The sequence below is a fragment of the Zingiber officinale genome, chromosome 10B (assembly GCF_018446385.1).
Source record: "Zingiber officinale cultivar Zhangliang chromosome 10B, Zo_v1.1, whole genome shotgun sequence".
NCBI lineage: Eukaryota > Viridiplantae > Streptophyta > Magnoliopsida > Zingiberales > Zingiberaceae > Zingiber > Zingiber officinale.
The window spans coordinates 40,089,961-40,112,259 of NC_056005.1; the positions used below are offsets into that span (position 1 = coordinate 40,089,961).

General features: G+C 37.5%; 1 protein-coding gene across 2 annotated transcripts; it reads left to right on the plus strand.

Moving 5' to 3' along the window:
* Nucleotides 1-13,407: 13,407 nt before the first annotated feature.
* LOC122028846 (BEL1-like homeodomain protein 7) lies at nt 13,408-21,616 on the plus strand. 2 transcript variants are annotated; one of them, XM_042587771.1, is made up of 6 exons: nt 13,408-14,223; nt 14,748-14,804; nt 15,270-16,202; nt 19,539-19,915; nt 20,000-20,060; nt 20,648-21,616. In XM_042587771.1, exons 3-6 carry the CDS (start codon nt 15,285-15,287, stop codon nt 21,275-21,277), a joined length of 1,986 nt encoding a protein of 661 aa, XP_042443705.1. In that variant the 5' UTR covers nt 13,408-14,223; nt 14,748-14,804; nt 15,270-15,284; the 3' UTR covers nt 21,278-21,616. The 2 variants fall into 2 exon arrangements, with proteins under 2 accessions (XP_042443705.1, XP_042443704.1); XM_042587770.1 differs by lacking the exon at nt 14,748-14,804 and having other exon boundaries at nt 13,410-14,223.
* The last annotated feature ends 683 nt before the right edge of the window (nt 21,617-22,299 follow it).

Below are 22,299 nucleotides of genomic sequence, written 5' to 3' on the forward strand. Positions count from 1 at the left end.
GTGAGGTGAACAGAAAGAACTAGAACTTCAGACAGATCTAGTGGCAGATACCACAGCAGCTATACAGTAGATCCGCCAGAGGATAGAGACAGCTCAGAGCCGCCAGAAAAGCTATGTTGATACACGGCGCAGACCTTTAGAGTTTTCAGTTGGGGATTCAGTATTCCTCATAGTAGCCCCCATGAAGGGAGTAATGCGTTTTGGGAAGAAGGGCAAGCTAAGTCCCAGATATGTGGGACCATACCTCATCAGCAGAAGAGTGGGCAAGGTAGCATATGAGTTAGAGCTACCCCAGGAAATGTCAGCTGTCCACAATGTATTTCATGTCTCTATGTTGAAGAAGCATACCCCAGATGTCACCCAGGTGATTGAGCCCCAGTCGGTACAGATCCGCGAAGACCTTAGCTATGACAGTCGGCCTATTCAGATAATAGACCAAGCAGTTAAGAAATTGCAGAACAAGGAAGTACCATTAGTCAAAGTTATTTGGCACAGTCACACAGTAGAAGAGGCAACTTGGGAAACAAAGGCCAGCAATAGAAAGAAGTACCCAGAGTTATTCTAAGTTCGAGGACAAACTTTTTATAAGGTATGCGGGATTGTAACGCCCGAAAATTCTCAAAACTATATTAGAAATATTCTATAATTATTCTGAAATTTTAAGATATTTTTTCGGAATTTTTAGGATAGCGGAAGTAGCAAAAATAAATAGAAAACGAAAATAGCCTACGCGGGAATTGAACCGGAGACCTAGCGAACCCTATGACTTATAGATAGCTTTAGTAAACCAAGTGAACCCAGCAGGGTCGTGCTGAAAGAAAAGGGAGGCAATTAAATTTATATTAGATTTGGGTGAAATTACCCACTTAATATAAATAGAAAATTTAAGTGGGGTTTGGTTTATTTTGTTTGGTTCGGCAACTTCTCCTCCACTCCAACCCTCATTGCCGACGCCCCTTCTCCCTCCTCTTTCTCTCTCGGCGCACCAAGCCTAGGGCCCTAGGAGCACCTCCCGGCAACACCAAGGGCACAAGGACGCTCCCCTCCGCGAGAGGAACGCATAGACGCGAGAAGATCGTCGAAGAGATCTCTCCTCCGTGAAACCTAGCGATTAGAATCGTAAGAAATTACGAACAGGAGGTAAGAAACCCCTCACCTGCAGTATAAGTAGCTTCCGTGTGAATTTCATGTTTTAGTTTAGTAATATGTAGACTTTCGGCACAAGGATGCGAATTAGTGCATACTAAGTGTTCGATTAAATTATTTGGCACAGAAAAATGTAACTTAGGCATTTTAATAGCTCAGTAAATGTAATAGAAGCATTTAAATAGTTTAGTTAGCCTTGCCACAGCATATATGGGACTACGGTCCAATGGGTGGGCACCCACAGTCGCCTCTAGATTCAGATAACCTAGTAGAAGCAAGGTAAATTAATTAGCTATGATTCAGTATTTTATTTTCAGTAGTGGCACTGTACAGGATTAGATATCCATTGGGCTGGGCTCCCATAGTCGGTCCCTAGGTTTAGATAACCTAGTAAACCTTGCTAAATTCGAGATTTGCAACCCCGGGTTTAGTTGAGGATGCGCGCATAGCATGTACAGTTGTCGGGCCCATTAGCAGTATGATTATGTATTTTAATCTATTATATTATAGTTTTTTTCAAAACTCACAAAGATCAGTTATGTTAGTTGAGTTTGAATTCAGTTCCAAACTAGTTTAATTCATGTTCAGCTCAGTTTTCCTTGTTGTTACACATGATAGTTATGGTTAGCTTTGTATGTCATGCTTTGGTATTCATGTTCAGCTTTTATTACACATGTTTAGATGATAATGCCATGACTAGCTTTGATTTCTATGTATGATAACATGCCATATTTCAGTCTAATCAGTGCACTTTCAAACAGCATGTTTTAAAAGCATATTGCATCGAATGCATGTTTTAGTGAGGTAGATGGTTTCTTACTAAGCTTTAAGCTTACAGATACTTTTTCCTTATACTGCAGATAAAGGTAAAGGGAAAATGGACTAGCGGAGGCTGGAGGACAATGCGATGAAGATGTGTGTGGAAGGAACTTGGAATAAAAGATCTTAGGGATCTAACAAGCTTTATTTATGCATTAGAACTTTCAGCAAAATTAGTTAACTGTTAGAACCTTATTATTATTCACATAGTACATTTGCATGCCATAAATTAGTGAACCATGCGTGATATCATGTTTAAAGTGTTAGCTAATACATGTTAAAAATGTTTCTAGCTGTTATAGACTTGTTGTGTATGAGTTGGGCACGAAATAGTGCTGAAATCAGGGGTTCTGATTCAAAATCGAACCCGGATCGATCTGATCGATCGATTAGTTGTGCCACCGATCGGTCAGTGACCAATCCATGCCAACAGAGTTAGCGTCGTTATGGATCGGTCGGTACCGATCCGATGCGAACAGAGTATAGAGCTCACCGATCGGTCACCGACCGATCGGTGAGTTAATCGATCGGACCGACCGATCGCTGTACTCTGGATCGCCCAGACCGATCCACCGCATGTAGCTTATGGATCGGCCACCGACCGATCCGTAGTTTTTCTCCGTACAAGATCGTCGGATCGATCATCGGATCGATCCGACAGCCCAATCGATTCATGGATCGATTGAAATGTCTGGTTACAGCTAGCAGGACATCCGAGAGGCATAGATTATCTTCCCTAGCATGTGTACAACTCCTAGGTACCCCTAGAATATTAAGTTCAGATTTTACAGTAATCAGTTTAGTAAAATTTTAATCAATCCAGATTTCCGCAATAGTAATTTAGCACAGCATAATGTAGCGATCGGCCTCACAGCCTAGTCAGTAGAAGGCGGGTCGTTACACAGATCCTTTCACTAAGGCCCTTCCGGTGAGAGCTTTTGATGGGCATGTTGAGGGGATGAGAATCAGATGTATAGCAGCATATATGGCAGCATAGTCTTTTAATATAAGTGGAAGATTGTTAGGATGTATATTAAAAGCCTAGTTTTTTGTATGAATATTTATATTTTAAAATAAGAATCACTCTAGTCAAATGTTGCGTGTTAATACAGTTGTCCATTTTATTTATATTGTAGATAATATGGTGTGTGGTGCCACACCGAAGATCATGTTATCAGTTCCTTATAAATTATAAATAGTAGCTCACAACCAAGATGGATTGGGCCAAACCATTGGAATGGTTGTAGTGTAATTTGGTATTAGTTTATTTTGACTATAAAATTACACTAGTGCACTATGTGTATATTGAGCAAGACCATTTGAGGTTATTTCTTTTTATACTGACTGCATAAAAGAACAAAACCTCTATTATTATATATGTGTGTACTCTTAATCCCGATATAATAACAAAAATATATACTTAGTATTTATTTCTTTAATTTATCAAAGGGTGAGATTTATTCAGTTAAATCAATAGGGCCGATAAGTTGAGAAATAATATTATTTATATGGTGTGTTATTGATTATAAAAGGAAACTGTGTCCTAGTAATCTAAGTTGATGATGCCCCCTTGAGGAGCTCATAAGGATTATCATGTAAACCCTGCAGGTGGACTTAATTCGACATGATAATAAGGTTGAGTGATACTACTCTTGGAGCTATATGTTAATTAAGTGAGTTGTAAGTAACTCATTTAATTAACAGACATATGATATCTTAAACACAGGGAGACTAACGCACTCATGATAAGTAGGAGCTCATATTGTAATATGAGATTGGTGCAGTAATTCAATAATAACTCTTTAGTGGTATGAGTTATTATTGATGAATTTGAGTTGGGTGTTTGGGTCGAACACAGGAAGCTCAAGTCCATCAAGAGGCCAAAACCAATTCCTCCTCTCGATCCCTGTTGTAGCCTCTATAAAGCCTCGCATTCACCCATTTTGATTTTGCTTCCTACGCAAGAAAGGGGCCGGCCACATCCTAGCTTGGCCAAGCCTTGCTTCCTACCCAAGAAAGAGGTTAGCCAAGCCTTTCTTGGTGCCCAAGCAAGGGGTCGGCCAAACCAAAAGAAAAGAAAAGAAAAGAAAAAAAAGGGAGATTTTTTTCTCAACAGAATTAGAGATTTTTCTAAAAAGAATTACGTTGATTCTTTCTTAGAAATTTTCTAAAAAGAATTATATTAATTCTTTCCTAAGTAATTTTTCTAAAAAGAATTATGTTAATTCTTTCCTAGAGATTTTTTTCTAAAATGAATTATGTTGATTCTTTCTTACAAATTTTCTAAAAAAAATTATACTAATTCTTTCTTAAGAAATTTTTCTAAAAAGAATTATGTTAATTCTTTTCTAGAGATTTTTTCTAAACAAAATTCTATTACTTTTTCTCCTTTTTTATCTGGCGCAAAAGGTTATAAAAGCAGAGGAGGTTGGGCCACAACAAACAATTCAATTAAGAATTGATAAGTTGTTCTCCACAACTAAAAACACTCTCCTTTCCTTTAAGGCCGGCACCCCATCCTTTTCTTCTTTCCTTTCTTCCCTCTAGGGCTGGCACCCCACTTCCTTTTCTTCTTCCCTTTCTTCCCTCTAGGGTCGGTGCCCCATCTTCTCTTGGTGGTCGGAGATTGGAGGAAAAGAAAACGAAGAGACGAAGCACCTTGGTGACCGGCAGTTTGGAGGAGAAGAAGAAGAAGGAGGCATTCCTTTCTTTGCATCTTTTGGTGGTAGGCGGCTTGGAAACAAAAGGGGTTCGGGTGTTTTTATCTTGGTAGATCGTCACCCACACGATGTCTAAGAAGGGGAGAGGAATACGGTAGAAGATCAAGATGTCTTTGTCTATGAAGAAAGGTACAACTAGTTATTTTTCCGCAGCACAACTAGTTTTGTTTTCTTTGTATGGATCCTGAAATACCAACACAAGAGGCTAGCGATTTAATGTTTTCATTTTTATGCTTCGATTTTGTGTTTCGATCTTGTGCTTTGATTGAGGTCTCTATAGTTAAACCTAAGGTTACTGTGAGAAGTTTAAATATTCAATTTCTTTGAAAGGCTTTGTCTAGGAAGTTGTGAATGATCCCATAACCAAGAAGGTCTAGTGCCTCACCGACGACCTGGAAGCCAATCCTTGAAATAAATATTTAATCAACTTCTGTAATATGGTTTAACTTCTGAAGAATACAAGGGTTGAACTTAGAGTAAAAATGATAAGTTTCATTTCTAATCCAAGTTTAACTTTGAAGAACGAACTTAGAGTAAAAATATTAAGTTTCATTTTCAATCCAAGTTTAACTTCTGAAGAGCACATGGGTTGCTAGGAAAAGTTCTGTGCTTGTACAAATTTTTGTACAGGGGAAACAGAACGGTATTCCGAGTAGCACCCAACAGATGTACACGGCCATGTGAATCCATATGGCCGTGTCACCTTGGCCGAGAGGAAGAGGCCCTAGGCCATGTGAATCCACACGGCCATGTCACGGGTCGTGTGGGGGTCACACCCTACTCTACAAAATGTGATTGTTCTCCCCTTTGTACTTATCTTTGGGTTATGGTTATCTTCCATTGCTTGAAGAGGGGTCATCCCCTTTGGGGAGACCCTAGATCTTCCCTCTTTGCCACTCTAATTACTATCAAACTGATAAATTCATCCTAAGCAACTAGTGATAGTATTTCATGTAGAGCGGAGAGAAGAAAATACTTTAGAATCAAGTTCTAACATACTTTATACAATAACAAGTTCCTAGATCTCCTTCCACTGTTCCATCACACACACACAAAACACCACTCATGTCATGTCTCCTCCTACTCAAGCTTTCCTTTACCTTTATTTGTAATATAAGGAAATGCAAATCTATAAGCGAATACTTAGTAAGTACCATCTACTCACAAAACAAGCATTAAAACAAGAATATGCTTTTCAAAACTGCTTGGGAAAGAACACAAAACTCGCACTTGATAGTAATTCACGTTAAAATGCATAATTCAGAAATATGTACATGGCATGCATTTTTGAATAGATTTATCATACAAAACATCAACTTAAAACTATATTAGCAATGCAAACATGTAATGGAAACATAAGTCCTGCCATACTATGGAGTTCATCCACGCTACACTTCATAACTCAAGTTCTCAAACTTAAGAAGGCTTCTACTAAGACAAACAACGAAGTTTAAAAACTTTATATTACATAACTAGTGAAAATAATAATAAACTTGCTTGGGCCTGACATTGTACCACTTTACGCGCATCCTTAATAAGATCCGAGGTAGCTAATCCTGAACCTATTAAGGTACTACTAGGCGATCTAGGGGCCTAGGGGCGATCTAGGAGTCCACCTATAGACCTTGTGTCCAGTACATGCCACTTTAAAGTAAAATACTTTCTTTTACATATTGTTTTCTTATACTTGCACTTACTTGTCATTTAAACAAGCACCTTATGTGTGTTTTATCCCCCACACTTATAGGGAAGCACTTTAGGCACTTTGAATATGCTTCTTAGCCCCAAAACTATATGGGAAGCAATTCAAGATACTCTAAATATGCTCTTAATCCCAACTTTAGAGGGCATCTTACATATCATAACATGTATCTTCTTTAACATGCATAAGACACAATACAACACGTATCTTCTTTAACATGCATAAAACATATCACAACAAGTATCATCAAAGTAACTTATACTGCAGGTGAGTCGTACTTACATCCTTTCGTTAGATCTTACTATTATAGGGTGTAGGGAAGACAATCCTCTCTTGTACGCCTTAATCTTCAAGTCATCCTTCCCGTGCGTACTAATCCTTGTGAAAACTCCCCTCTTAGATTCTCCTCTTGAAGAACTTAGAATTTGGAACCCTATGGTTCTTGGCCGAAAACTAAAAAGAGGGGAAGAGGAATTTTGGCTTGGGAGGAGAAGAGGAAATGACAAACTAGGTTTTTGGTCTCTTCCTTTCCTTTTTATACTAAGTGGAAGTTGAAGCATCTCTTCACACATAATCTTCATATAATGAATAGGTTTCTATTTCCAATGTGATGTTTTACCACCACCTAATGGTTATTTAAACCACTCTTATATCAAGGGTCTAGGGTTCAAATCCTAGCTTGGGTCATTTATATATATATATATTTTATTTCTTTTCTCTTCTTTTATTTCTTTTTGCTCTTTTGGAAGAGAAAAAATTTACAGGTGTTACAACTTCTCAGTCAAGTATCTGGTCAATCTTGATCGACTTGACTCTTCTTGACATTAAACTTGTCAACCTTGACTAATCTCCCTAAATGGATAATTGTACCTGTAATCTCTATATATCGTCAAACATTAAGACTCAAGCTCGAGCCAACTCAAACTTAGTCAAACTGATCAACCTTGGCCTAGAAAAATTTCACCAATAATAACTTCCCTTGATATTTTCTAATGACCTTCATAGGCTTCTTAGAAGTCTTGGTCACACTAGTCTTCTCAAGGTCAACTCTAGGGATAGCTTCCCTTATAACCTTGACTTAAATCCTAAACCTAGGATTAGTTCCATAATTATATAGAACTCTATGATAAGAGACTACATTTTCTTTGGACTTAGGCTTATACCCCAAACCCTTCTTGCTCTTGGATGACTCTAGCTTTTCTAATCCTAGGTTTTGTTCTGTTGACCACTTAAGCAAATTTTCCATTCTTTTAATGGATTTTTCTAATTTCTCAAGTTGTAACCTCAAAACTTGATTTTCTATTCTTAGATCTTCAAATTTTTATTTTATATTATTACCTTGAACATTTTTCTTTTTAGGCACATATTTAACTTGTTTTGATTTCTTGTCTAAATTATTTTCTACTTTCCTATCTTCAGGTAAGGTCATTCTAGCATGAAATGACTTATAATTTTCCCTAGGTTTTTCATGCTTCTTATTTTCATAATAAATAGCATTAAAATGATAAAAATTATTTTTAGCATGCTCTTTATCATGACATAAGTAAGTACCATTAACTAGTGGTACCTTAGGTTTTCCCTTAGAATCTTCCCTTTGATTTGAGCTTCCTCCTTTCTTCTTGGCCGAAGTTCTCCCCTTTGGACATTGGTTTTGATAATGTCTCTTTTGATTGTAAGAAAAGAATATAATGTGCTCATTGTCTTTTCGTACCATGAGACCGACCTCGTTTGACTTCTCCTTCACCTTAAGTGTCACTTGGGTCTTTTTCTTGGTTAAGTTTAGATATTTAATTTTGTAGTGTCCATTTTCCATACACTTAAGACATATGATATGATTTTATTTTTACAAATTGAAATTGTTATAGCTTTGCTTGTATGGGTGGTATATGATCTTTCTTCATTTGATCCTGAAGTAGAAGTTTTTTCTTGCTCCGATGTCAATGATTGATGTTCCCTCTCAATTCTTGAGGTGAATGCCTCTTCAATGTCTTCTTCAGATGTTGAACATCTTTCAACTTCTGAATCCCTTTCCTATTGATCTAATGAATTTCTCTCTTTGGATTTGTCTTGATTTGGCAAAGTGGAGGGATCTTCATGGATCTTGGCCATAACTCATTTGCATCCTTGTATTCTCCAATTTTGCATAAAATAGAGCTTGGCAATAAATTAACTAAAATTTTGGTTATCGTATCATTTACGTCACATCTCTTGATTTGCTCCTAGGTCCATGTCTTCTTTGAACCCCTTGGAACTTCAAAGCCCTTCATTAGAGCAAACCACTGCTCTATCTCTATTATAGAAAAAATTTTCAACTTTTGATTTCCAATGGTCGAAACTCTCAATTCCGTAGGGTAGAGGTGCTCGGATATCATATCCGAATTTATTTTGAAAATCCATTTGAAGTTGAGCTCCTTAATGATGAATCTTTGACCGTTGAAATTAGGGCTTCACTTTAAAACTTTTTCTTCTTACTCTAGCTCGTTGCTCTCTCGGCGATTAGTCTAGTGAAGAGCGACCTTACTTTGATACCACTTGTTATGACACTCTGGGAGTTAGAGGGGGTGATTAGCTCCAGTCGCTTTATCGATGATGATTTGCAGTGGATATCTTGAAGCGAACTTACCAATGTTAATATTTAGATTTTACTTTGTATCCACCTCTTGGAGGTGACTAATCCAAGAGTCCATTCTCCTCATGATCTCATTTATTATGAAATCACTCATTTCGAAAACAAATCAAAGGCGGAGAAGCCTCATACAAGCTTATAATAAGAATACAAAGAAAATAAGGAAGTAAATACACAATACAATGAAAACCTTGCTTGTTTGATCTCTTGTTGCTTATAGATGCCTCTTGAAGCTTGGGAAGTCAGCAACACTTGCTCAAGAACTGGAGGAGTGTGCGTGAGAGATTTGGTTCAAAATGTCCACGAACACCCTTTTCTAGGGTTCTTCGTTGCCTCACAATTGATTAGGCTCACTCCTAGTCGATTACCACGTAGGATATGTTCGTTCAACCTATAGAATGACTCTTTTTTTGAACCCTAATTGATTAGTAAGTCATCCCAATCAATTTAGAGAACCTTGATTGATTTTTCAATAGATTCCATAACTCTCTGTTCACTCGTGAGAATGCCTTAATTATTTGATCCAATTGATTAAGCCTCAATCAATTCTTCCTTCTCATGATAAAACACTAGCTAATTGATTGCCCTAATCAATTAACAGTGGCAATTTCTCTTCAAGAAATGCCCAATCAATTAGGAATCCATCCTAATTGATTAGGGTAACCATAATCAATTAGGCTCAGCCTAATCGATTGCCTAACACTAACTTGCTTGATTCAAGTCTAGGGTTCCTTTGCCCAATATTTGGTCAACTGTGACCTGTTGGAACTTTCTCACTAAATGTCTGATCAACTTTTTTTTGCCAACTTTCCATTATACCTTCGATCACTAAGTGTAGTCCTCTTTGACCTACTTAGATTTTCCTTTTGTCTAACCACAATTAGGACTTTCCTCTTACCAACGTGCGACCCTCCCTAACTCACTTAGACTTTCTTTTACCTAACCATATTTAGGACTTTTCCCTTTACCAACGTGTCGCCCTCCTTGACCTACTTGGACTTCCTTTGCTTAACCACAGTAAGGACCTTTTCCTTTTCCAATGTGCGGTTCTCTTTGATCCACTTGGACTTTTCCTTTGCCTAAGCCTTGAGTTAGGACTTGCCTTGCCAATGTGCGGTCCTCTTTGACCCACTTAGACTTCTTTTTGCCTAATCGTAGTTAGAACTTTTCTTTGCCAACATGCAGTTTTCCTTGACCTACTTGGACTTTACCTTGCCTAACCTCTAGTTATAACTTCACCCTTGCCTAACCCTTGGGTTAGGACTTTGCCTTGCCTAACCTTCAGTTAAGACTTTGTCCTTAGCTAACCCTCTAGTTTGGACTTTGTCTTACCTAACCTTCAGTTAGGACTTTATCAGTCAAGTATCTAGTCCTTTATGACCTACTTGACCTCTTTTAGATATTTTCCAAATATATTTTCTAAATATATTGTCCAAATATCAAAACTCAAGCTCGAATCCACTCGAGCTTAGTCAAACTGGTTAACCTTGACCCGGGGACGATTGCACCAACAATCTTCCAACAACGACCATCCAAGGTCGCGGCCGGGCAAGCTTGTGACTGGGCTCACAACCTACTAAAATTGTGGTCGACCAAGCTTGTGACTGCCAAGCTTGCGGCAGCCCCCAACCTCACGATTGATGGGAAGGGGAGAGGAGAGGGAAGTAGAGAGGAGCGTACCGACGGAGAGGAGGTTACGTGTCGGAGATTAGAGAGGAGAGGAGTGTGTTGAAGATCAAAGAGGAGAAAGATCAAATCGATCGGAGAGGAAGAGTGGTCGGGAATCAAAATTAGGAGCCAAATCCTAATTTTGATCCCCAAAATAGTGATGGAATTTAAGTTTTTGTTGCTAGCGATGAAAATTTATATTCGTCACTAACTTAGCAATATATTTAATATTCTGTTGCTAAATTACTGACGAAAAATTATTTGGTTGCAAAATTAATGATGGAATATTAGATGTGTTGCTACATTAGCGGCTTATTTAAATTCCATCGCTAAAATTACGATGAATTTAATATTTTATAACTAATTAAATAGATTAAATATTTATATCGGTAGAATTAGTGATGAAATTTATGTTCTATCATTAAATAATAATGAAATTTAAATTCCATAACTAAATCTGATCACTTCATTCTCATCTTGCTCCAGAGGTCGCGCATGATCGTATCGAGGGACACAACTAATCATGAATGCATACTTCTATGCTTTTTCATCACCAATTGTGCTTCAAATTCATGTTCTGTGACTCTGTCAATGAAAATTAATAAAATACTATTTTTCATATTAAGAAAAATAAAAACAATATAAAAGCTATAAAATTATGCTATGTCAATGAAAATTAATAAAATACTATTTTTCATATTAAGAAAAATAAAAACAATATAAAAGCTATAAAATTATGCTAAATATGCTTATGTAATAGAATAAATGCATACTAAATACTAAACACAGGCACCAAACACATCAATTTACTCACTAGTTACATGTATCATAGTTACGATCGAATCAGCCCCACGAGGTTATCCAGAGTGATTAGTGCGTAAAAGATTGTCCAATAAGATCATGAGTTCGAATCACGGGATAGTAAAGGCGTAAATCCCTGGTCCCCGTGTCCCTCTTCCCACTGCGCACTAGTTTCTCCGAGTATCATAATTAACCTCCCTCGTGATGACCTTAGGTAAAATATGACGAAGATACTGGAAGCGAACGTTATCATCTTTTTGCCCAATAATTACGATCGAATCAATCTGAGTCATTAGAAAATAGTTATTAAGTATTTTAAATTATTATTTCATTTTACTGATTTTTTTAGTAATTTTTATTTTTTTCACATGCGGTGCGGTGCGTACTTGAATTATTAAAAAAATTAGCTCGTACATCATGTCATGCATTTTTCTAAAATTAATTAATATGTCATAATCTACCAACGCCTCAATTAAACACATCAATCACGCAACAAGAACAATTGACCTTAGTGTTGAGCATGAGTAACATTATATCGTTAACATATATAACATCATTTGATGTTAAGATATTCCTCAACGTAAACTCAAGTTTTCTATGTACTCTAACATATTGAAAGAGTCTTTATTATTGCACACATATTTTAATGGTCATGTATTCTACCACCCAACATGAGTAGATATAGTAGCTACTTTTACTCATTCGATTGTGTCTTCATTGTGATAGATTAGTTTTAATTTGTTGTACATGTTTCAACCTTAACATTTATAATTATAAGCAACTTTTTACACGGCGCATCATCATCGAATATGAACTTTTTCTTCCGATGCAATTTTGTCATCCAATATTGAGTTGAGGATGAACATCGGACACACTGAATTCTCATTCTACCTTTGCTTTATGCTCTTTTCGCTTGAGAGTATTGTGAGTGTAAAAAACCACTTTCATTATCTCAAGTGCATCCAATGATGTGCAATTAGGATCTAGTAAATTGCATCTAAATAAAATATGAGGTGATCGTTTGGCATCATGCCACTTGCAATAGCAAGGCAAGGGGAGACTTGTGGTTCACTCGAATTATAAAAAAAATATGATCATTAGAGTTTGCCATGGAGAAATAATAATTGTACACAAGAACAAATATTTAAATTTTAAATTGCCCTTTAAATATATACTATTAGATATGGAACTTTTAAAAATTTTTAAATTGCCCTTTCTTTTTCATAAACATATATGCATATATCTTTTTTTTTTTGAAAAAAAATTAACACTATCGTAGTAGGCCCCACATGATCCTATCTTGGCACCTCTCACCATAAAATGTCATATAAAAGTTATATTCCTTAGATCCCAAAAAAAAGAAAGATGAAAAGACTATCAATGATAAATGTTGTGTCAAACATGTTAGTAGACTATCAATGATCACATCACTCAAATTGGAAGAGAAAAGTAGTTACTACATCTTCTATCTCAGTAAATTAATCCTAAACTTCAATCATTCTGTAGTTACTTACCCATATCTTGTATCTAGATCCTTTTCTACTCCCTCTGGAATAATATATGAGATTCATAAGATTTATAGACATAAGGTCTATTTCATCGAAAATAATAAAAAAGCAAGATTAGTTTTACACGCTTTGGAGTAATCAAGATCCCTGCGTCGTGTCTATTTGAGGTCGTTTGAGACAACAAACAGAAATTCAACAAATCATCAAAAAAAGCAATGATGAGCTGCCGGGATCTAACACTCAACAGACGCATTAAAATACGAACGGGGGCAGGCGGCTAGTGTATAATATCATAAACAAACAAGAACATGGCTGATTAAAAAAATGTGGATTTGGGGCAGCGGGTGAAATGTAATTAAGGCATGTCATAGCTCATGCAATCAAAAGAGGGGACCAGCACAAAGGAAGATTACAGTGGTGGGGAGAAAGTAGCACAAGATTGTAAGAAATGGCGTTAATGCTGTCATTATTCTTAATCAGGCAGTGGCACACCATCTACTGCACGGGATAGTGGTAAAGTAGCTTCAGGATTTGTGTGGTTTGGGCTGTGAGATGTCAGCATCGTCCCCCATGCTTAGAAATGAATGAAAGAGAGAGGTTAGGATTAAGATCAGAGAGAGATGGAAAATTGATGCTTGAGAGTTTTAAAGAGCAGGTTTTAGGTCTACCAACTGGTGGTTAGGAGATAGAACACCTTAACAATCCACAGCACCAACTCCTAAGAAGCAATAGCAAGGAACCTCCTCGGCTGCTCTGAAACTTGCAGATAAAGAGATAAGAGCACGGTAGGAAGAGGAATAGAGCGAAAGGTTTGTCATTTACCATCGGGCTGAGGGAGAGAGAAGTATACTCACGTGCAATATAGAATTTTTAGGCATGCTTATGATATTGTGAGGAGAGAGAGAGAGAGAGCGAGAAGAAAAAACAAAACAAAAAAAAAAGAAAGAAAGGGATTTGAAGACTTGGGGATTTTAATATTGGCAATTGGGGATGCTGATGAGGGTGGGCGGAGTGTATTAGAGAGGTATAATATTTGTTTGTAAAGGGAGGGCAGGGACGGGGGAGCTTTGTGTCCTTCGGATTGAGGTCTTGGGATCGGTTTGTCTCCGGATTGGGAGGATCATTCTCTGCCGACGGCTGTGAATTTGTGCTTTCCACGAGGCGCGCGGACCGCAGCAGCAACCGCCGGCCATCCCCTATTTCTTTTCCCCTCATGCCATGCCCTCTTCTCAGGTACTGGACACTCGTGCTGCTGCCGCTGCTTTCTCTATCATCTCTATTCATATCTTTCTTCTTCAACAAGGACGTATTTAATTTTTGTATTGACGCTTTTCATGGTTCTTCGGATCAACATCAAGACCATCTCAGTTCTTCTTCTCTTGTCTGCCTTTATGTATCCGTCTCTATCTAATTTGCCTTTCTAGCTAATTTTAAAAGAACCTTGGAAGGTTGTTTCACCAGGGTCTTTACATGTTTCCTTCCTTTTCTTTAGCTTCCAAAATAAAGTTCCTCTCTAAGAAACCTTCTTTCCTTCTTTGCAAGATTGATTTTTTTTTCTATGCTCTTTTCTCCCTCATCCGAATTTGTTTTTTGTTTTTTTTTTGGCTAAAAGCTCCTTTTACCTCTACTCTTCGACCATTTCGTTTGTTTTTGTTAACTCTTTAGTTTTGATGGAAACCTGTCCGGTCGTAACACGCCCGATAAAATAGGTGAGTAATATGTTATGCCTTACAAACACGGTTGATGATGGTGATCAGGTTCTAATGGAGTTTTTGGAGCCATGGAGGTTTGATTGTGGGCTTTGGCTTTTATAGGTGCAACTTTACTCTTTTCCCCCTAGTGATAGTTGTACTCAAGCACTGTTCTCACAGAAACTAACCAGTTGATAGAGGACAAATATTTGGATTATTTCCAATGCTTTGTACTACTTGTTGCGCCATTCGGAAGAAATCTATGCCCTTTTTCAGAAAAAGAAAAAAGTTATTTGTTAGTTTGAATTATATGATATGATTCTGTCATTGCCTAGGTTTTGGACATTATGCGAAGCATCTTAATTGGCCTTCATAATCTGGGACTGGTGCTAAGACAAATCTGGTTTCTACTGGATTTAATTTTCTTACTGACTATAGTAGCATGTGGATCCCTTATCCTGATTCATCAATTATTCTTTTCCTTACTGTTAATCTTCTACAGTAGCTGTCTGTCGAGATTCTTATGAATAAAGCCAGTTGCTATTTTCTAGTCAAAGTACTGCAATGACCTGACTGTGTTGTTTGTAGCCAAGGGAAGAAGACATGCCTACTTTCTATTCATTATCTGATGATCAGAGTGGAGCTGCTTCAAATCATATCCCCAACGTACCAGGGAATGCTCCATATTCTGAATCATTGGTTCCTGGCACCATGACATATCTTACCTTCTCACATTCCTCATTTACAGATGCATTAGCTGGCAATACTCAAACCCAACAGAGCCATCATGAGCTTCCTGTTGCCACTACCATCTTTTCACAAGGATTTAGTGGGGCAAATACTGATATTCTCACCTCTCGTCTTGGCAACCATACTTATAATACTTGGAAGGATGGGAGAAATGAGATGTTATTTATGCAGACAGTTGATGGCTCTATAAATGGCTCAGATGATCTACTTAATGCTGAGGATCCTCAGATGCGTATGCGGACACAGTTGGGCATCCTACACGGGCAGAGCTTGTCTTTGCAACAGTCAAATGTAGCATTGGTGCAAAATCAGGGCTTATCACTTAGCCTTAGCACACAAATGCCAGTTCCTTCAATTCAGTACCAGCTAGCTAGCTCGGATCTCTCTCATATAGGTTCTAATCAGTCAGCTTCTGGAAATGTTACTTTAAGCCAGGAAACGTTTCAAAACAAACATATGCATGGTAGTTCCTTGTCCTATGAGCACCCAGTTCTTACAACAATGATCCCAAATTCCAAATATCTCAAGGCAGCACAACAATTACTTGATGAAGTTGTTAATGTTGAGAAGGCTTTAAAGAAAACAGACAAAAGCCAAGGTGGCCATACTTCTAATCCCACTGCAGCTAAGGATGCTGGTGGGGGATTGAAGACTGAAGGGAAGACATCAAACTCTCAAGAAGCTGCCACTACTTCCTCTTGCGAGCTTTCACCTTCTGAAAAACAGGACCTTCAGAACAAGGTCACAATGTTATTAGGGATGCTGGATGAGGTAACACCACTTCCTTTCCTTTTCTTATTCTTTCATTATTCTTTTATCATTTTTCATTACTGAAATTATGTTGCACTACTGTAGAATCATTTTTAACTAGATATTGATCAGCATGAATGAGTTTGATATGTTTCTTATCATCATTACCTTTTCGAGTGAGGTGGTGCTTTAGATTTTGAGAGAGTATAATTTGAAGCCTATGAGAAATAGAATACAACTGAATGCCAACCTATAAAATTTATTTGGTACAAAGGGTACACTATAATCATCATCCCCGTGACTATTTTTTTCTTCAAGGATTTGGGATTAGTTATTGAGGTCTTATCCCTTTGTTGAGCTCTTGATAAGGTTATGTCACTCCATGCATTCAAATCAATTAAATCATTTTTAGTCTATTAACTAACTACATCAATAGATACAATTGAACTTGGAACATTTTGGTTCTCCACTTTTATAGAGATTTTCTATATACCAATTAAAATGTTTCTTGTTATGTTTGCTCATTATGGTTGGTTAGGTCCCATACCCATATTAGTGCTTAAATGAACATGTGCACTACAGTAACTCAGGAGGCTGAGTCAAGGTACTCAGTGACCAACCTACTGAATGCCTTGAGAGGTTGAGGTTGTAAGGCCGACTCGGAGCCCAAGTCCAAGCTTTGTTGAGCACAACTGAGGCCTTTGATGAACACAACAAATTTATCCCCTGTACGACGGGGCTTAGAGATTCGATGGACGTTTGTTTTCTAGCATACAACGGCTCAGCCACATTAGCAACCAAGCATTGGTTGTTCATGGCGATTAAACACTGTACTCGAACGCTATCACTAGGAATGTAGAGAAAAAAATAGAGAAACAGAGGTGGATCGTGACGGCCCAAAAAGAACGTGGGGAAAAGTTGCTTGTTGATGGATTATGGATTTCAGATTATCTCATTTGCCAAGGAAGAGCTTCAATTTATAGGCTCAAATTTGGCACCATTAATCCTCTACAATTAACCTGAGGAATGATCATTAACTGCCATTAATCCTATGCTAGTTGGCAGATCCAAGCAATAGTTGACGCTCGATTAATGACAGGCCGTTTCAAGCAGCAGTTATCATTGTGGCTGTTTCAGATTTGAGGCAGTAGAAAAAATTAAACTGAGTGGCAAAACACAAGTTGTGCTACATTGATAATTTTTGCCTTGACTGGTCTGACGTTTGACATATGAGTCAACTAGGTTCTGGCCCCTAGATTTGCACACACATCCTATGGATGACTACACAAGAGAGCCTCTCATCCATTCATATTCACAACATCTTCAAGTTGTGATTCCATATAAACCAGCCTTGTTGCCATGAAACTTCTAATATGACACTATTCTCTCATTCATATTGGAGTCAATTTCATCCATTTTTCATTCACTTTTCCGACATATATAAAGAAAGTGTTCCCCTCTTGTGGTGGCCTTTGGCTGCTTTATGGTTCATTTTAGCAATAAAAAATTGATGTCATGTTAAGCCGCACCTGTATGACTAATGGGGCGACAATCACGATGACATGTATATGATAAGTGAAACTCCATCTACATTTTTATATCATGTTAGGCTTGGAGAGGGGGTTGTTGGTGAGTAACACACCATGCCTGGATTAATCACACATGGAATGGAGACCATTGCTATACATATATGAAGAAGATACCTCCTACCCAAAGAATTTATTCATTTTGGAATTAATTGGTCTTTGCCACACTTCCATGGGCCACTAGGTCCCACTTTACTTTCAAATGGACAAGTGTGGAGGCCCTTGATGTACGTATATGAAGTGTGCGACCTTCTTTGTAGCGGCTCCTCATTTTTGGTTGGATTAGTCCCAATTCACAGGCACCTGGTCATAGAAATCTGAAAGGTACAAAGCTACAATCATACTTTTGGAAGTAATTTAAACATGAAATAACTGCTTTGCTTCTATGTTTGTCTAATTCATCACTGTCAGAGATTTTGTTAGTAGGAGATGATCAACAGTATCTCTTCCACTGGGAACTTACTCTTGCTGTACAATTATGCTGAATACCTAGTTTCTAACTGTGGGTCAATGCAGAACTGTTGATGGAAAATATCCATTGGACCTAATCAACCTGTCCTATCTCTACTCTCTATGTCAATAGATATTAAGAGTGTAATCAATTCCCTAAATTTAGCAAGTCAATGCTCGATTTATTTGGTGCCAAAGGATGTGATGCTAATTGCTAACTGCCCTTTTAGTAGTGAAGTGGGTTTTCTGATTGATCTTTCATAAAAATTCTTCTTTTTAACCAACTTTGTTTGAATGTAATTAAAAGCTTCACCAGACTATATGAGTGAAGAAAATTTTCACAGAAGAAAATTTCCTGAAGGCCTTTGTTGTGGTTCCAACTGTAAACTCGAAAAGCTTCAAATATGATGCAAAATTGAAAAAATATATCTCAGCAAAAGATTTAGAAGAATGATCTCAACATTGCTTGTAACTCAACTTTGCTGTGGAAACCAACATAACGCAAAGCTTTCCTGTGAGGATTGACACAAAATGGGAAAGCTCATAATTCAATTCACAGGTGTTATGCTTTTTTTGGTAAAAGAGCCAGCGAAAGATTGTGAAATCCTAATCTGTAATAACAGTGAACAAAAATCAGGAATAAACTAGTTTGACCGGATGTAATGATCTTATTCCTTGGTTTATTTTTTGATAAATAAACCATGAGGATGACTCAATGTGAAGAAGAATCAAATCTATGAAGCCAATAGCTTGTAGAGACCTCTAAATTGGGTTGCATTATCAAATGTTTATGGTGCAATGAATCTACTATTTTAGATTGATTGATGCAAACCAAAATACTTCAATGATTGGCCATTTTGGCTAGCTAGAAAAATCATACTACGTGATGGAAAGGATTCAAGGTTTTAAGCTTATTTGTGTTCGTTAGTCTGTATATTACTTGCTTACGTAGCACTAAGGTTCTCAGTTGGAGGTGATTGAATTATAGAAGAATTAATATCTTGCATCTTTCTTATCAGGTTAATAAAGGAACATGATCCTGTACTCATAATTAAACAGTGCGATCGTATAACTGGCAAAGGCTAAACTTCATCTTGGTAGAAACAAATTAAAAAAAAGTTAAGATTTCTCCTGATAGACAGTCTAAATAGCAAAAAACTTGAGGTGCTTATATTGAAAAACATTATCGTGCTGTGATTTCATTGCATCTATGAGATTTTAAGACTTACTTCCCTGATTGTATGCTTGCCAACAGATGAATTTATGTGTTTCTATTGTGATTTGACAACAGTCTCAACATGTTTTATTCCTTCTATTGTAGGTTGACAGAAGATATAAACAATATTACCATCAGATGCAGATAATAGTGTCTTACTTTGACACTATAGCTGGTTGTGGAGCTGCCAAGCCATACACTTCACTTGCCCTTTTGACAATTTCTCGTCGTTTTCGCTGCTTGAGAGATGCCATCAGTGGCCAAGTTCAACTTGTAAAGAAAAGCCTTGGAGAAGCAGATAACTCAAGTGGTATGAGTGGTGGGTTATCTCGACTTCGCCACATAGATCAGCAGTTGAGGCAACAGAGAGCGATGCAGCAATTTGGCATGATGCAACCACATGCCTGGAGACCACAAAGGGGTTTGCCTGAGTCGTCTGTCTCAATTCTTCGTGCTTGGTTATTTGAGCACTTCCTTCACCCGTGAGCTAAAAGAATTTATCTTTTTCCTGGTTCATTTGTAGATACAATGATATTCTAATAGTTAAGTTATAATCTGTTTGGCAGTTACCCGAAGGATTCTGAGAAGCTAATGCTTGCAAGACAGACAGGCTTGTCAAGAAGTCAGGTATTGAGTTTTTTTAAGAGTATTGCTGGTGAGTCATGGTGGCAATATATTTTAGAGTTAAATACTTCAACCGATTAGAGTAGAAGGCCCAAGAACCAAGAAATATAACAAGGGCAAAATTATTTTTAGTGAAATTAGTAAAAAAGAATCAATTGATTTGAATTTTACTAATGATATAGCACTCCAAATAATTAGGAGAAGCACAACTTGGCTTGATGAAAATGATAATGATTACTGGTGAGCCAACATATTCATTGAATGCCTACCAATTGCAAAAACATCTAATTATTTTCAGCCTCTGATTCCCTTTTCTGTCCACCCTTAGATTCTTTCTCAACTCATTTAAACTCTATTCTACTTAATTCTCTATTTATCATAAAGCAATAGCTTTGTAGGATCAGTCTTGTTTATGCTTCCTGTTGCTGATCACTTTGGTTATTCTATACTATGCATTATTCTTTTTATTTGTGAATTTTCTGGCATTAAGGGGCTATTGATTTCAGCTGAATCTTCAGATTAAACAGCTTAAATTACTAGAATTCTTTGAATTATAAATTTTTCCTTTTTTTTTTTTTTACTTTCTCCAGGTTTCAAACTGGTTCATCAATGCACGAGTTCGCCTTTGGAAGCCCATGATTGAAGACATGTACAAAGAAGAGTTTGGTGACATCGAGATTGACTCGAACTCTTCTTCTGAAAATCCCACGAAACGAAAAGAAGATGTTCAATCCTCCGAGGACCATGAGGAACTACAAAATGCAGCTGCTTCAAGATGCCAAACAAGCCAGATAAGTGAACCTTGTATTATTCCAGCCATTGAGATGGCAGGGTCAGCTGCTGCTTTTCAAAATGAATCAACTATCCAAGTCTCGAATATGAATTTAAAGATCAGCAATCAAAGGCCAGTTGGAGAAGATTCCAACTTTTTACAAGATGCTCTTAACAGCGCAGACCGAAGTGAGAGGTTTTTCGCATATCAGATGGCTGAGTTAAGTCAGTACGGAAACAGTGGGGTGTCTCTCACACTGGGTCTTCAGCAGTGTGATTTAGGCCTTCCTATGGCAGACAACCATCAAACCTTTCTTGCAGTGACAGGAAACGATGTATATGATGCCACTCCAGCTGGACCAGAAACAGCTGACTATGAATATGCAAATGTAGGGGATCGGCAGCAAAGATTTGGATCGACACATTTGCTACATGATTTTGTCTCTTAGATTCATTTACATATGGTATGACTCTATTTGAAACTCTGAACCAGAATAATTTGTTCTAAGATGCAATTTTACAGGAGAAACTAAGTTGATCATAGTATACAATGTAACATAAAGAAGTGGGGACTTGGTAAAATTATAGGGCAGTTTGTTGTAAAGAAAGAAGCATATTTTTATGAGTCGAAGGGGAAAACATGTAAAGAATTACCAATTGTGTTGTATAATACTTCTCGACTCATGGATGTCTGGGAGGGCTTGAAACTGTTCTCGTGTATTGTAAATGACATTATTTTTTTGCTGTATAACTTTACACAATTTAATCAGTCCAAATGTATTTTGTAATGTCGAATAGCTTTTGCATGAGTTTATTTATTTTATTTTCTTCTAAACTGAAATTGGAATTAACATGGTTCGCCCGAGATCAGCGATCAACGAAGCAGATCACAAGGGCCCCTAATACCGAAGAACTCCAGTGCTGAAACAACTTTTCCATACGAGTGCTGGAGTTGGGAGAGACCGTCTCATTCCTTGCCTTGTGTAGATGTAGTACACATTATCCATGCTCGGCCTTCCTTGCATCCATTGGACCTGAGAGAACTTGGCACCCAGGAATGAATATTGGTTGCCAAGTATACACTGTTAAAGAACAGGTGATGATTTGATTCCTCAAGCATTTGACAAAGAACATTGCATAGGCTAATATTTGAGCTTTTATGAGCACATGGCTCCCAAATCATGCTAGCCAGAAAATCCAGTTTCTCATGGTGGCAATTGGTATGCAGAAGCCACGGAACCCACCATGGGCTGCCACAGAATTGATCAATGTATGATCATCTCTCCCTCCTAATCACATGATAGGTTCTAGAGATATCGCATGTGTATAAAGTTTTAAAGTATCTAAGCTGCGTAGTAGGTAGAAGAAGAAGCATCAAAAGATAGCAGAAACCAGTTGACAGCTAAAATAAGAGAGCAGAGGCTTATGTGGACTTAGGAATCTTGATAACTTATGTGGAGAGGAGTGCTCC